The sequence below is a fragment of the Rhinopithecus bieti genome, unplaced genomic scaffold (assembly GCF_001698545.2).
Source record: "Rhinopithecus bieti isolate Rb0 unplaced genomic scaffold, ASM169854v2 scaffold_17829, whole genome shotgun sequence".
In the NCBI taxonomy this organism is placed as follows: Eukaryota; Metazoa; Chordata; class Mammalia; order Primates; family Cercopithecidae; genus Rhinopithecus; species Rhinopithecus bieti.
In genome coordinates this window covers 1,085,725-1,102,780 of record NW_016809238.1, presented here as the reverse complement: position 1 = coordinate 1,102,780, position 17,056 = coordinate 1,085,725, and the positions used below count along the sequence as shown (strand labels likewise).

The 17,056-nt window shown below is 38.6% G+C and overlaps 1 protein-coding gene across 1 annotated transcript in view; it reads right to left on the bottom strand.

Annotated features, from left to right (window-relative positions):
- The window catches only part of ADAMTS20 (ADAM metallopeptidase with thrombospondin type 1 motif 20), a 205,856-nt gene extending 195,762 nt beyond the window's left edge, over positions 1-10,094 (bottom strand). Inside the window, exons 1-2 of the mRNA XM_017888956.1 lie at positions 10,004-10,094; positions 9,081-9,442 (exon numbers count right to left, since the gene is read on the bottom strand). Of these exons, the coding sequence (XP_017744445.1) occupies positions 9,081-9,442; positions 10,004-10,094 (453 nt within the window). The remainder of the gene's footprint in view (positions 1-9,080; positions 9,443-10,003) is intronic.
- Positions 10,095-17,056: the final 6,962 nt, after the last annotated feature.

Below are 17,056 nucleotides of genomic sequence, written 5' to 3'. Positions count from 1 at the left end.
GTTGTTCTTCTCTTCTCTAGAAGCATTATTACCTTCCCCATTCTGAGACAATTCCAGATCTCTAGTATAAAAGTGAAACAATAAAAGGGAAATAAATACATTGCTGGTATCTTACCTTTTTAAAACAGACTGGTTGGTCTCTTGCCAAGTCCTGGCCTATTCAAATCAAGAATATAAAACAAAGACTCTGGACTCATCTATGCAAGATTTATGTAGCCAAAAGACACAAGTTCAAGGAGTGTGTCCCAGCAGCCTTGATAACATGGAGTAAATTCTGTAATATTTCTCATTCTTGTGGGCACTGAGGTGTTATGAAGTCATATGAACTAATTAAAAAGAGGAGAGAATTGTCAAAGAAAGGCCCTTGTTCTTGTGGGGTCTGCGTAGTGGCCCTCATATGGCTTCTCCCGAACTGTCTCCAAAATATCCGTGAAAATATAAAATCAAAAATCATAACAATGAGAAATTTAAAATAAGAAATCATTAAAAACTATTTTGTAGGTCTATAATGGAAACATACTCATGATATATTGTTAAAATATTCTAAAGCAATATTACTTTAAAACAAACACAAAAATACATATAATATCTAGAGGGACATATGGCATACATGTGCCAGACCACCTGTAATATTTGTGGCATATATTTTCCCAGTTTATTTTTAAATTTTTTTACAATTATTTAGACATGGTACTCTTCAATTATTATTTGGGAAAATCTATTGATTTTTTTTTATTTGTTATATCTGGTATTTTTCCCTACCTAAAAATTATAATATATTGTCATTTTCTTTTACTTTAGTAGAGTTGAAATTTTATTTGGTTTACCAATAAAGTGAGAATTCAAAATTTAGTTTTTCCCTATAATAAGTTCTTGTCATTAAAAGATTTAAAATAAATGCCTTTTAGGTTTTGGCAACTGTCACAGAAAACTAACTTGAAGCAATTATCAAAACTTGATCTGCTGTCAGAAGCCAACTAAGTTTTAAAGGGATTATACTGTCAAAGAAAACATTAGCCTGGACTGAAAAAGCTTTTGATGGAGTTCATTGTAAAATAACCTATAAATTTTCAGAATTACCCCAGCATTCTTGGAGCTCCCCCAAGACAAAATCTTCCTGAGACCCCATTTTAGATGAGGCCATGGAGGAAGACGGACGAGACCGTTCCAGAAGGCAGAACCAAGGACCTGGGTAATTGAGGTCCAAGAATCCCAGCCAAAACCAAGGGCCGGGCACTGTAGCTCATGCCTGTAATTCCAACACTTTGGGAGGCTGAGGCAGGAATGCTGCTTGAGGCCAGGAGTTCGAGACCAGTCTGGTCAACATAAGGAAACACCATCTCTACTAAAAATTAAAAACAAAACAAACAAACAAACAAACAAAAAAATCTGGTCAGGTGTGGGGGCTTGTGCCTGTTGTTCCCAGCCACTTGGGAGGCTGAATCAGAAGTATTTGAACCCAAGAGTTCAAGGCTACAGTAAATTATTATCATGCCAATGCCCTCCATCCTGGGCAACAGAGCAAGGTCTTGTCTCAAAGAAAAAAAGAAAGAAAAGTAACGAGGAGCTTTTCTCCTTCCAGAGTAGTGAGTCTCCACAACTCCTCTTCAGGAGTCAAAAACTGCTAAATATCAGTGATCATTAGGTGTGTCCTATTCTTCTTTCTGTAGCAAGTTGAGGTTAGGGTTGCAGTCATGCTGGTCATGCTGTATACTTGGCTGGTAGCTGAAGATAATTTATCTTTTTAATTCATATTTTTCCAAGCTACGGAGAGCCACAACTTGACTTTATGGAGAAGACTGCATTATCCAGAGATCCTGGACATTGAGCCAGAGTCAGTGCCCCTGTGGGAACTCTGAGTTTTCTCCTTATAGACAAGAAAAATATGTTTGATGTGTGATCTGTTTGGCAAACAGAAGGGCAGCCTGTAGTAAAGACTATTGGTGATCACCAATATGGGTGTTCCTTTCTTACTCCTAGGAAAAATCAATGCCCCTCATTTTCCAGTCTTTTTACTTCTAGGTAGAACCAGGCAACTAGTTCTCCTCAATAGAATATACATAAATTTGGTTTGTGCCACCTTTGGGCTGAGAAAGTCAAGATCCAGTATACCTTCTCCACGCTCTTACTATAGTTATAAATTATATAGCTCATAAACATATTTGTAATTAATAAACACAGTATTTTTCAAATAGAAAACACATAACTGTACCACCAAAACCTAATAGTGGCTGTTAGATAATAAATGACTGATAAGTATTTGTTGACAAATTAACAATGTGTTTCTTCCTCTGCATATTAGTATGAGTTGGACAGCTTAAATATATTTCATATTAAACAGTAATTACAATAATTGCAACAGAAATAAAGCCACAAAAAACAAGGATGTGATGTGAGCTTAAATGAATGAACTAATAAATGGAACATGATTAACTTACGTATCATCTGAAAAGATTTAGTCAATACAAAATTTCTCAAATATGCCCAAGCACTTTAACTAAAATTGGTAAAATAATTTTCCTGAATCAAATGACTGATGTAAAGATGAGCTAGCTAAATATTTGGCATATATAAATAAAAGTTAGCTGCTTATCTTACTCATAATACATGTATTGAGAAATTCCATATAATATATTAATATGCTAAAAGAAATATGACTATCTTTTTCTACCTTCTAATTCTATAAATGAAATAGAAATGCAGAAAAATAACTTTAATTTAATATGTGATGAGAGTACACGTGCATAAAACGTGAACTTTGACCAAGGAAGTCCTGGTCAATTTTGCCAAGAGAAGATCAGGGAAAAAGGAAGGCAGCTCAAAATGGATCAGGAAGGATCAGTAGGAGGTTGAGGGAAAGGACATTCTACACAGAAAGAAGAGCAAATACAAATTCAAGCAATTATGAAGATTAGAGCAAACCTGTGATAGAATCAAACAAGTGTCTCCAGAATAATTACCTTTCTTGCCACTTCTGTCATTGCCTTTTTTGGTTAACAGCCACAAGATCATTCAGTCATTTAAGCCAGAGTCATTTAAACCTTTCTGGTCTCCTTCACCAATGCTCCAAAATTCTAAGGGGTCTCCTGCAAGGCTGCTCCACTTCAGCACTACGGACAGCTTGACAATTCTTTGTTGTAGGGGGCTGTGCTGTGCATTGTGGGATGTTGCTGGCCTCTACCCATGCTCTGCCAGTAACATGCTCACCTCAATGGACCCACAGTTGCGACAATTAAAATTGTCTCCAGACAATGACAAATATCTTCTGGGGGACAAAACTGCTCCCAGTAAGGAAGCACTGGTCTGCAGTAGCTTACCTTCCATAGGTACCCACTCTTCTCCCTCCCCCCAGGGACTCACTGCCTCCCCTGTACCCTGCACAATGTTGCATAAGAGGAGATGTGCCTCCTTACACATTGAACAAACCTACCACATACTGTTCAAATCCTCATTCCTTTACAATGCATTTCAGGACCTTAATAATCCCATTCCAACCTTGGCCTTAAACCCTCACTACCCAAACTACCCTGTTTTTCAGATGCACAGATCCACAGGAAGCCCTTGAATTTTCATATCCACATTTATTCATTCCTCAAAGTCCAGTTGAGAAGTCAGCAGCACAGGTCTCACAACTCTCTTAATCACTCCTTCCTTGATTATTCCATTCCTCAAGGTTTACACAGCACTTTTTATGCTATCCACTTTAGCAAGGGCACTTTGAAATCCATCACAGTGTTTGCACCCTGGCCATAGCTCCCAAGGGCTTCTCCCTGTCAGTAACTGAGTATGGTTGGGATACCATGGCAGACCTGTTCTCGAGAGCCATGGACTCTTATTCTGGACAAGTCTGGCTCAAGGATAGCTTTGCTCAACTTTGCTTGGACTGCCCAGCAGCCTAGAATGCTACTATCCAACATTCTTATCCTTTTTTTCCCCTATGTAAGTCTCTCTCCAGCTTTCTCCTTAGTTTCTCTAACACAGACACTTCCCCTAAATAAACACTTATCTTTGCATCTGCCTCTTGAAAGACCTGGACTAACACACACTAGAATGTTAAAAGAACAGCATAGGAAATTTTCTATACTACTGTTTTGACTAGTATTGCAGTCAATACCAAAAGAGGTTCTTATTAGTTTTCCCAATAAGAAAAAATATGAATACAAAATGGCACGTGTAATAATCCATGGCTATATTAGTTCTGGGAAAATAGAAAGTTTGGAAATAAAAAAACTAAAGATTTGCCAGAATACACAAAAAAACAGTAAAAACACTATTGATGCTTTCTATATTTTTATTTCCTGTCTGAACAAGAAGTTACTCAATAATCAATTATCAGGGAGGTAGTGCTTGACATGTTGCAGAATGGTTCATGTGAGAAACTTCAAAAGTACACATGGCCATGACAAGCTACTCCATGAGAATACTGTATAAGTCAGATGCAATGCCTGGTGTTATGACATCTGGAAACTGTTTCCTTCAACCAGAAAGACAGCATTGCCTCAAATCCCACCAAGAAATAGTGAAGTTAACTGTCTAGGCAGTTGAGTTAATTCCTGGGGACCTTGGGAAGACGTGAACACCCTAGGTAATATGAGAAAAGGGCTACCAGAAGCACGAGGGATTGTCAGAAACAGCCTGTGTAAAGTTTGTCCATCCTACCCTGAGAAGTATATGCCAGCTTATTAAATACTGATCTCTAAATACTTTGGCAAGATTATTTATCAACATTATGAGATGATAAATAACATGACCATAAAAAAGAAGTTTAGAGTTGAATATAGGGATATTAAGTCCTGGTAACTATACATGCTATGGTAGCCTATCAATGGATTAAAAACAGAGAGTTTGATTAGCCGTTACATTACTTATAGATAATTTTATGATTCCATTCCATTTTTATACCTTTTATAGATCTTGGAAATGTATAACTAAATCTCTATTCAGAAATGTTTGAATCATGGGATGAGTAAATACACTTACGGGAAATAAAAATTATAGCGAAGAAAAGATTAGAAAAGCAAGAATTATATACATGTTAAACAAAGAAAATTTCTGCCAGACTCTTAGACTCTTCTGGTTCTTGGGCTCAAAACACTTAGGAAAAAAATTAAACAATACTGGTTATGGTTCAGAGAAAAACATAAAATACCAAAACTTCTAAAAGTGGGTGAAATTTAACCATATAGAAATTAGAAGAAAGTATTAGTTCACATGTTTGGGGTTAATTCAACACTAAAAACTAAACTGAATCAATAAATACGTTGGGGTGTCAACTTAACAAATGGTTGTACAGAGATATTTGAAAATATTAATTTGATTTGTTTTCATTCTTTTCTCTAAAAGCCACATTCTCCAGCCGCCACCAGAGAAGGGAAGGAGAGACTCTGCCTCAGTTGGGAAGATGGAAGGCAAGAGGTCAATTAAATGAGATGTGAAAAGGAAACTCAGTAGATACTGGGGGGAAAAAAGGGCAATGGAGGCAAAGAAAACAGATGGTAAGATGTATGCACATTAACTTCTCCACTGGGGGTTTAAAATCCCAGAAACAGAAGGCATATTGCATTGTTTAAAGGGACTGCCCAAAGAGGTGTTCCAGGGTGCTGACTATGTGGTACTCAAGGAAGGAACCCTCTGAAAGGGTTCCCTATACACATCAAATCTAGAGGTGTAGAAGAGTTTGACAAAGAGAGGAACTGAATCCCTCTTGACTCTCAAATGCCATAGAGGACTCGAGGCCTTTAGAGGAGTCTGAAAGAATAGCAGTAGCATCACCAAACCAGTTTACCTAGAGAAGGTGATGCAGCAAGACTTTGTATTTGAAGGCTGCACAATGAATTACTGAGACAAGAAATCAAATGGATATTACAGCCAGAATTCAGAGGGATATACAGCACTAGTGAGAGTCCAGAGGAGGATGAGTCAAGACCAGTGAGCTCCCACTGAGCAAGGAGAAAAAAGGCCATAAGTTCACAGGCCCAGAAATCAGCTGCTGTTAACAGAAAAGTACAATGAAACTATAGCACAAAGAACATCACCAGTCACTTGAGGAACTGAAGGACGGTACAATTTCCTCACCCCTCTCCCAAACAATACAAAGACCTCATAACACCTTATGACCCTGTATATAGTCAGTTTCCATCAATGTTCAATGAACTATTGAATCCACCAATATATAAAACAATACCCATTAGCAGAAAAAAAAAATGAGATTGAATGCTCATTTCAATATATTCAGGAAAAGCATTTAATAAAATACAACATCCATTCATGATTGAAAGCAAAACTAAAGTAAAGCAAAAGCAACTAGAAAAAGAATAGAACATCTCTAAACTAATAAGACTGGCTCTGAGAATCCTTCAGCACACTTCAACCTTAATGTTTCATGGACTGAGAGACCAAAGCCAGATTATCAAGTACACAAGGTGACAAAGATAAATTAGGAAGCAAGTAGGAGCAGGGCCATCAGGTTAGCATTATTGAATTCCCAAGCTTTGTATCAACATTGATCTGCAAACAACTCAGCTGGTCCAGGCTTCAGATACTACAGTTTACCTAGATATAAAAACTAAAGGCTGATCTGAGACTAAAAAGAGGAATCTGGTATAATTACAAATGGATTCTAAAATCTACCAGGTTCTACTGTTTGATGAAACTATTAATCCAAAGAAATTTAATCATAGAGTCAGGGTAGAAATAAATATATATAATCATAAATACGTAGCTAATAACCATTTTAGTGCTAATATTAAAAAATGCAAATTTTTTAAAAAGTCACTAATCTCATCATTAATTTAGACTTACAATTGGTTATGATCACACTACTGAAAAAAATGGAGGTATTGGTACCTCTAGTTATTTCCAATGTTACTGGAAAATTTCTTTCTCTATAATGATTGAAGTATGCAACTAAGCCTTATACAATACAGAGAAATTATGTAAAATAAAGCTGAGTTATGGAGATATGAAAATAAATGTTTAATCAACAACTTCTGATAATATCAATAAATTAATCAAAAGCAGAGTACATATATGGGACTATTTACTTGCCATCGAAAGTATGACTACTATAGATGATTTTCCTCTTCAAAATTTAGTAAAAGAACATTCAGAACAAATCATTTTATTTGTTTGTAATTTCTAGTAATCCCTCAACTAAATTAAATAATTTTGTTCTGAATGTTTTATTATAAAATTAATATAACACAAATGATTGATTTCATTTTTGATTAATGAGTACATCGCTAAAGAAGATAAACATTGCTGATTAACTTTCAGATAATATATTGTATAATACATTAAATTATCCACATAAATGAGGAAATAAAAATCTTCACACTTAACATTATAAAAATATTAATATTAATTTTTAGATATGTTAATAAAATGAACTAGGTAATAAAACAAAAAAAGTATGATGATGACTTGGGCAACTGTATCCAAACTGACACAGTGACTAGAAAGTTATGACTCAAAAATCTTTAACTGCTTTCGGAATTCAAAAAGAGGATAGTGATCATAAATACATGTATCTACTATGTACCCACAAAATTAAAATGTTTTAAAAGGATACTGAATAACCATTTAACTACATCAACATTATGAATCAAAATGAGCAGGAACAGCATTCCCAATAATGCCTTCCCATCTGGAATGCTTTTCCATGAGAAAACATATTGACCATGACAAATTTGTGGTAGCAAGTCTAGGATTTTCCAGACAAACTAAACATTAGTTTAGAAAGGTTTTAGAAAGGAGAATTTTTTTGTCCTTTGAAGTTTAGGTGGCTATGTGAGGTTTTAGAAAGGAGATTTTTTTTGTCCCTTGAAGTATAGCTGGCTATGTAAATATTAGAGTGTGTTTCTGTCATTGTGATGTTGCAAGTATTTTACATGGAAGAAAAAAGGAAATGGTTCTAGCCATTTCATGAAAAAAACAACTCAAGATAAACACTTGAAAAAGAGCTCACATACAGGAAGGCAACTTAAATCAATTAAGCCAAAGGAGTATTACATTTGAACTGCAGAGAAATGTTATCAGATTTTATTTAATCAAAGAATAAACAGTGTTGATGTTCTAAAATATCTTTGAAAACCTTTCCAGAAGTATCTTTTGTAAAAGTGTGTATCTGCTAAACAAAAGCTAGATACTTAGGAACTGTAGAATCCTGTAACCAAATTCCTAATTCTTGTTTTTTCCTGAATATGTATTTGTCAGAGGAGTTACTGATGCAGTGAGCCTATATATGTTTTAAAACAACTGTCCTTACCCTGGGGTTCCATGAACTTGGATGGAAAAAAGTTACATCTTTATTATCACTAACCTCTGATACTGCAACATTTCCTTCAAGTATGATTGTAGGTGAAACCACAGACATTGTGGCTTTGTTACCAATAAAATGATACTTTTATATCACATTATGGTTGGTGTAGCTATGTGTCAACTGATTACCACCACAAAAATATAATAGACATAACCAACAGATCTTTGTAGATAGACTGTTTTCAAGTATGATGCATTTTGAACAGATTCAACCTCTTCCCTACTCTACTTCACATGCCATCCCCATACCATCAGCAAAACAAACTTTTCCTATTCAGGCCTTGCTAGTGAGAGCCATTTCATTTTATGTATATTCATTCTCCTTTCCTTCTATCAAATTCCAGAAACAAACTTATTTAAGTAAATACAGGGGATTCTGCCTCAACAGGACCACGAAAGGGTACATCTGAGTCAAACAGCCTGCCCTTCAGTTGGAAGCCACACTCCGCTTGTAACAGCGGTCCCACATGCCACTCCCTGAGCACCACTCCAGGGTCTGACACTTTCAGGAAAGATGCTTGAAAGAGCATCTTTCATCAGCGTTGCACAGAGGGTCGGTTTTGCCCAGCAGGCAGAGACCTGCTCATCCTGCCACAAGAGCCTTCCTAAGGAGTTGCCTCTGGCTTGGTGTTAATCCTTCTGGTAGCTCAACCTGAACTCTAGGGTCATCAGCCACCAACTGGAAAACCCGAGGCCCTGTTCCCTGAATGTAGCCCTTGCAGGAATCCCAAGAAAATGCCAAGGGACCCGAGGACGCTTACCAGGCCTCCACATAAGCTTACGACGGCCTTGTAATCCTCCTGCGAGTTAACCTGGCCGCGGTAGAAGCAGTGGCGCAGGTCTGAGGGCCCTGCGTCGCTCTCCCAGGCCCCGCGTCCCGGGGCTCCCAAGTGCACTTCGGTGTAGCCGGAGGCCAGAAAGGATGCATCGGCGGTCAGGTTCAGCTGGAAGAGCTGTCCATAGGCAGTGACGCGATAGTGGGTTCTGAACGGCATGGGTTCCAGCGCCTTGGAGCTGCGTTTCTGCCGGCTGAAGTGGTGGCTCTGAGGGAACACTTCTCCAAACTCATTGACCCGCTCCGGGATCACTACTTCGTAGGAGGTCAGGGTCCTCACCAGGGCTTCTGCAACCACAGCGACAGGACCAGTGAGCTCCCACGCATTCTTCTTTGTCCAACTCTAAACTTCTTCCACCAAACGTCCCCGCTAAAGGTCCCAGGTCCCAGTACAGCCAGGGGCATGACAAATGCACACATGCTGATGCGCACGCACACACACACACGTGCACTGGGGCTGTTAGTTAGTGCTCTGCTTTCCCACACCCCCGACTTGCCCTACCCTCCCCAAGCAAAGACCCTACTAATAGCCCTAAGCAACCCACTTCCTTCCCCAGTACCTCCTAACCTCCCCGCAGCCGCCAACTCCTTCCCTCCGGGTGCACGCGTCCCCCTGCCCCTTGCGCCCCCGCCGCGTGGTCCCGGGAGTGCGATGCGTCGCCGGCGCGCGCAATTCCTCGAAACCCGGCACAGTCGCGACCTCTCGGGTTGACTGGTCCGGGAGTCCCGGGAACCCCATCAGGGCCAGGGTTCCCCAACGGGCTGAGCCGCTCGTCCCCTCGACCTGCATGTCCCACTCGGGCCCCGAGCCCCCACTTCGCCGCTGAAGGCGTCTCGCGGTGACTTTACCTTGCCTGGGGTGGAAGTGAACTTCCCAAGACCTGGTGATGAAGAGCGAGAGATGGCAGAGCAGCCCAGTCAGCCACTTGGCCACCCACATGGTTCCACCCAGGGGACCCCGATCGGGGAGGCCCACCAGAGCCGCCGGCCGCCGAGCGGGCTTCCCTCGCGCTCAGATCCCTCTCCTCCCTCTCGCCCGCCGCTCTCCGCGCCGGCCGCCAATCTCCGCGCTTCAGCAGCTTAGGGAACAGCAGCGCGGGCCCTGGGCCGGCTCGTCTAGCCACACCGCCTGTCTCACTCGCTGAGCCGCTGTTTCATAGCACTGTAGCCTCACACCCCTTCCTGCCCCCGCACTGCCCTCAGAAACTCTCTGCTCAGGTTCAGCTCGGCGCGGGGAAGCAACTCGACCTAGCAGGAATGGTGCCAATATAGCCACCCCGGACCGGCGAGCGCAGGGGAGAGCCCGCCCATATGGGCTGTTCCCGGCCAATCAACGGGAGGCGCGGCCCCGAATCGCCCTCCCCGCGCAGCCCCTCCCTTCTCCACCCAGCCGCAAGGGGAGTGCGGTCCCCTCCTGCTGCCCCAGCGGGCGCTCAACTTGCTGAGTAGCCCCAAGGCCCGGCTGGGCACCAACTCGGGACCTATGAAACCCAGCAAGATGCAAGCACCGGCGTAAGTGAAAGTTGCCTAGGGTTTTGAGCTCTTAGATGAAATGACAAGCATCAGATAGAAAGTTTCTGTTTTTTATGTTTCACGGTACTTTTAGGCTTCTCAAACAAAATAAAATAAGCTACAGCGGAAGTTCTTGTAGGCAGAGGATGCTACCAATGAAGCTCAGTGACCGGTCCTCACTTGCATGGGCCCCTGTGTGTGCTGGGAGTTGCTGGGAGTTGATGAGTGCCATAGGTGAGGCGAGGAAGCCGAGTTTGCACACAAGCACTTCTGGCAATTGCCGAAATAAATTCAAGAAAAGGATCTGAGTCTCCAAAGTTTTAGTAACTTACTGTGTTTTTTTTTTTTTCCTTCTTTCTAATACTCGTATTTGTACTTAATTTTGTATCAAGAGCCCTCCAAAATTATACAAACGTCAAGACCCACAGAACTTGGATCTGCCCTACCTGCGAGAGTTTTTGCTGTTAGTTCCACAGTATTCATATACCCTTTGTTTATAACATACAAATAACCCCATGTATTCACAACTATCCTCCTTAACAATTTCTGTGGCTCTGAATCCAGTTGTCCCCAGGTGTCTGTTAAATTGAATACACCTCAGTGGTAGCCGAAATCAATTATTTTAGTACGATTTCTCATTTCTCAAATCCACCTATTTGATTTGCTGGTTACATAATTACTTTTCTCCATACCCAGTATGAAAGCAAAGCGGGAGGGAGTAGTCAGATTGTCTTGAAATCCCAACCAGGGGAGAGAGAGAATATGAGAAAAAAAGTAAAGGAGTATGTGAGTAAATCTTCACACATACAATGGAAAACACTTTTAATTTAGTACCTCCTCTGAGCTCTCAACAATGAAAATGCTGCACTCTTTGAACTGACCTCTGATGGCATGCCTCTGCACTTTTATGGCATACACTTGGTCATCTGTTGTTCACCACAAATGTGGAACAATCTTGTTCAATGAAAGAGGGTTTAATCTTACATCTCCCAAGGAAATCACCCAGCTTGGTGATAGTAATTCTTTCATAATCATTCCCCTTCTTTTGTACTCTTTTCTCACAAAGTGGTATTTCATTCACCAAAGAATTACAGACTTCTGGTGGGATGTTTTTCCTAAGCTAAACATACTATTATTCTCAACAAAACAAAAATGGACTTTACTCACACCTGTCTATTTAGTGGTTACCTTCAGTACATTATAATTGAGTCATTTTAATTACATGGCAGCTCTGAATGTGTCTTCACGTTAGGAGCCATACCTTCTCTCCTACAAATACCAGAAAATAGAACTGCACCTGTTTAATTGACGATCTCATTGCTGACTACAGGGAAAATTTGATATTTCATTTCCATCACTGAATGTTTGTAACTCAGGGCAGTATTTATAATCAAGCGTTTGATTTTCAGCTTGCTCTAAGAATGGGGTGAGGGAATTTTGTTTGTTTGTTTGTTTTTGCTTTTGCTTTTGTTTTTGTTTGAGACAGAGTCTCGCTCTGTCGCCCAGGCTGGAGGACAGTGGCATGATTTCGGCTCACTGCACCCTCCACCACCTCCTGGGTTTAAGCAATTCTCCTGTCTCAGCCTCCCGAGTAGCTGGGACTACAGGCACTCACCACCACGCCTGGCTAATTTTTGTATTTTTAATAGAGACAAGGTTTCACCATATTGGTCAAGCTGGTATCGCACTCTTGACCGCAGATGATCCACCCTCCTCAGCCTCCCAAAGTGCTGGGATTACAGACAAGAGCCATCGTGCCCGGCACCATTTTTTAAATAAATGAAAAGGCATGTGGGATGTGTATTCTATATCATTATTATCTTTGCAATGTTCAGTAAAAAGTATTATTTTCCTCATTTCATAGAAGATAGACGCTACACTGTCATACAGTATCTAAGCTGGATTTTTACTAATCCTTTCTGACTGCAAATACCTTTTTGTTATACTGAGCTATAAATGTTATGATGTTCACATTATCTCTCTTTTTTCTTCCTACTCTGCTAATGAAAATAGCATGAATAAGCTAATCTATGCCATTTAATTCAACCTGTTTCCTCACATTGATAATTAGAACTATCACTTATGGAATTCTTTGAACTGTATGAAATTTGAAACCAGAGATTTGGGTCTAACTTGATGCTAATCCAGAGTGAATTATGTAATCTCTCTGAGCTTCATGGAGGTAATAGGTAAGTTAAATGGCATGTCAGAGGAATTCCATAAGTGGTACCTTATCCCAGTGCTTTGAGAGCCAGAGGTAGGAAAATCATGTAGGCCAGGAGATTGAGACCAGCTTGGGCAACACAGTGAGACCTCCGTTTCTAAAAAAAAAAAATTAATCAGGCATAGGGCACTTGCTTGTTGAACTAGCTACTGGGAAGACTGACAGACTGAGGCAGAAGGATCATTCCTGAGCCCAGGAGCTCAAGGTTACAGTGAGCTATCATCACACTACCACTCCAGTCTGGTCAACAGAGTGAGATCCCGTCTCTAAAAATAATAATATAATATAATAATTAATAAAATGTAGTTGGATTTATAATTGAGACATTAATCATTATAAACAGAAGCCACGCAACCAGTTTTTGGCACAATGTGGAGAAAATATATTCTCACTGTATTTAGGGGTTAATAGACCTTGTTTTATAATCCTAATTCTACTGTAAGCAGCTGTATAATGTTGAACAATTTACCTAATGTAAGCCTACTTTTTCTCAGTTCTAAAATAAAGTTAATAATAATAATCTCATGCAATTGTTAAGATGATTAAAAGGGACAATACGGGTAACATTCTTGACATAATACTGAACAAACTATGTTCTCAATGCATATTCATGCTGATTAGGGAATATTGAATGTTCATACTAAAAGGAACAACTCTTTGAATATATACTGCTTTTCTAATATTAATAGGTAGGAATTAGGGTGGTCAACTTCATGATTTACCTGAGACTGGGGAATTTCCTAAGATGCAAGATTTTCAGTGCTGAAACCTGGGAAGTCTTTTGAAAACTAGGATTAGTTGGCCACTGAAGTCCAAGGTTTCTCAAGCAAGGCCCTATTGACTTTTGGGGTTGGATAATTCTTTGTTATTGGAGGCTATGCTGTGCTTTGTAGTATGTTTAGCAGTATCCCTGGCCTCCACCCACTAGATGCCAGTAGTACCCCACCCCTGTTGTACAACCCAAAATATTTCCAGATATTGCCAAATCTCCCTCGAGGGCAAAATTGGCCCCAGTTGAAAACCTCTGCTCTAGTACAGGAAGAAAACAGAGAAATAGTAAATGCAAAGTGGGTTTTGTAGAAGACTTCACAGATAATGCTTCATTTGTAATTATAAATAGCCAATTGCTTAGTAGAAACTCTTCATATATTCTAATGGGTATGAAAACTATCCAGCAGTGTAATTAAAGCAGTGCAAGCTGTGGTCATTTTGTTAATAATTTTAAAACATTGTCATTGTTTCCAGGAATGCAGAGAAAAATCAAACTCTTCTACCCAGCCACTTATGACACTCTGTATTAATTGCATATTTACTTACCTGCATTTAATACTAAATTATGTGTCATATGTATCACCAGCACCAAGTTCTGTCCCCCCTATGAAATAGAAATAAATTAAATATTCATTAAATGAATAAATACAAATAATAAAATGTATATAACCTAGGGACAGTTGGGCCTACTATCAGCCAATCTTATCATCTCTGTCTTTTAATTGAAATATTTATACCATTTACATTTAATGTAATAATTTATATAGTTACATTCAAGTCTATCATCTTGTTAATTGTTTTCTATCCGTACTATCATTAATCATTCCTTTTTTCTTCATCATCTGTCTCCTTATGGGTTAAATTAATATGTTTTTTATTCTGTTTAATCTCCTTTACTACTCCACTCCTTGTTTTGTTATATAAGTGATTACTTCAGGATTTATAGCATACATATTTAGCATATCTCTATCTTCAAGTAATAGTATGCCAATTCAATTTCTTTCTTCCAATCTTTTAATTTTACTTTTCATGTATTATAAATCCCATATTGCATTGTTGCAATTTTTATTTAAACAGTTGCTTTCATCTAACATCAATTTTCTTTTCCCTGAAAAGCTTCCTTTAGCATTTCTTATAGTGTAAGGATGCTGATAATGAATTCTCTCATCTTTTGTATGTCTTAAAAAGTATTGATTTCATCTTTATTTTTTAAGCCTATTTTTTTTCTGGGTATGGAATTCTATGCTGAAAGCTGTGGGTTTCCTTTTAGTAGTTTGAAGACATTGATTAATTGTCTTCTTGCTTTTTTCTAGTTTTTTTCTGACAAAAAAATATGTCATGAATGAAAAATCTGTTATATTCATCTTCTGCAATAGGGTATCTTTTTGTTGTGAACCCTTTTAAGATTTTTCTGTCACTAGTTTTGTGTGACAGATGTGATTTTCTTAATGCTTGATGTGCTTGGAGTTCATTGAGTTTTTTGGGAACTGTGGGTTCCCAAATTTATTTTCATCAAATTTGCATAATTTGAAGTTATTATTTTTTCAAAACTTTTTCTTTTTTAAAGAGAATTTCTGTATACCTTTAATCCTGTGTTCTCTAATGTCCACATATGACATATATAGCTATAGTACAACTATTATTATTTAGATTTTTTTATTTCCATAGTTCATTGTGGAACAGGTGGTGTTTTGTTACATGAATAAGTTCTTTAGTGTTGATTTGTGAGATTTTGGTGCACCCATCACCCAAGCAGTATACACTGCACCCTATTGTAGTATTTTATCCCTCAACAATTTCCCCCCCTTTCCCCCTGAGTCCCCAACGTCCATTTTCTCATTCTTATGCCTTTGCATCCTCATAGCTTAGCTCCCACTTATGAGTGAGAACATATGATGTTTGGTTTTCCATTCCTGAGTTACTTCACTTAGAATGATAGTCTCCAAATTCATCCAGGTCACTATAAATGTCATTAATTCATTTTTTATAGCTGAAGAAAACATTTCTTCATCATATGTGTATACCACAGTTTCTTTATCAACTCATTGATTGATGGGCATTTGGGTTGGTTTCATGTTTTTGCAATTATGAATTGTGCTGCTATAAACATACGCATGCAAGTATCTTTTTCATATAATGAGTTCTTTTCCTCTGGGTAGATACACAGTAGTGGAATTGCTGGATCAAATGGTAGTTCTACTTTTAGATCTTTAAGGAATCTCCACACTGTTTTCCATAGTGGTTGTACTAGTTTACATTCCCACCAGCACTGTAGAAGTGTTCCCTGTTTACCACATCCATACCAACATCTATTATTTTTTAATTTTTTGATTATGGCCATTCTTGCAGAAATAAGGTGTATCACATTGTAGTTTTCATTTGCATTTCCCGGATTATTAGTGATATCGAGCACTTTTTATATGTTTGTTGGCCATTTGTATATCTTCTTTTGAGAATTATCTATTCATGTCCTTCGCCCACTTTTCAGTGGGATTGTTTGGTTTTTTATTGCTGATTTGTTCTAGTTCATTATAAATCCTGGATATTAGTCCTTTGTCAGATGTATAGATTGTGAAGATTTCTCCCACTCTGTGGGTTGTCTGTTTACTCTGCTGACTGTTCCTTTTGCCATGCAAAAGCTCTTTAGTTTAATTAAGTCCCAGCTATTTATTTTGTTTTATTGCATTTGCTTTGGGGTTCTTGGTCATGAAATCCTTGCCTAAGCCAATGTCTAGAAGGGGTTTTCCAGTGTTGTTTTCTAGAATTTTTATAGTTTCAGGTTTTAGATTTAAGTCCTTAATCCATCTTGAGTTGATTTTTGCATAAGGTGAGCGATGAAGATCCAGTTTCATTCACTTACATGTGGCTAGCCAATTATCCCAGCACCATTTGTTGAAAAGGGTGTCCTTTCTCTCACTTTATTTTTGTTTACTTTGTTGAATATCAGTTGCTGTAAGTATTTGGGTTTATTTCTGAATTCTCTATCCTGTTCCATTGGTCTATGTGCCTATTTTTATGCCAGTACCATGCTGTTTTGGTGACTATGGCCTTATAGTATAGTTTGAAATCAGTTAATGTGATGCCTCCATATTTGTTCTTTTTGCTTAGTCTTGCTTTGGCTAAGCTGGCTCTTTTTTGGTTCCGTATGAATTTTAGAATGGTTTTTTCTAATTCTGTGAAGAATGATGGTGTTATTTTGATGGGAATTGCATTGAATTTGTAGATCACTTTTGGCAGTGTGATCATTTTCACAATATCGATTCAACCCATCCACGAGTATGGGATATGTTTCTATTTGTTTGTGTCATCTATGATTTCTTCCAGCAATGTTTTGTAGTTTTGTGTTAAAGTATTTTTTTTTTTTTTTTTTTTTTTTTTTTTTTTTTTTTTTTTTT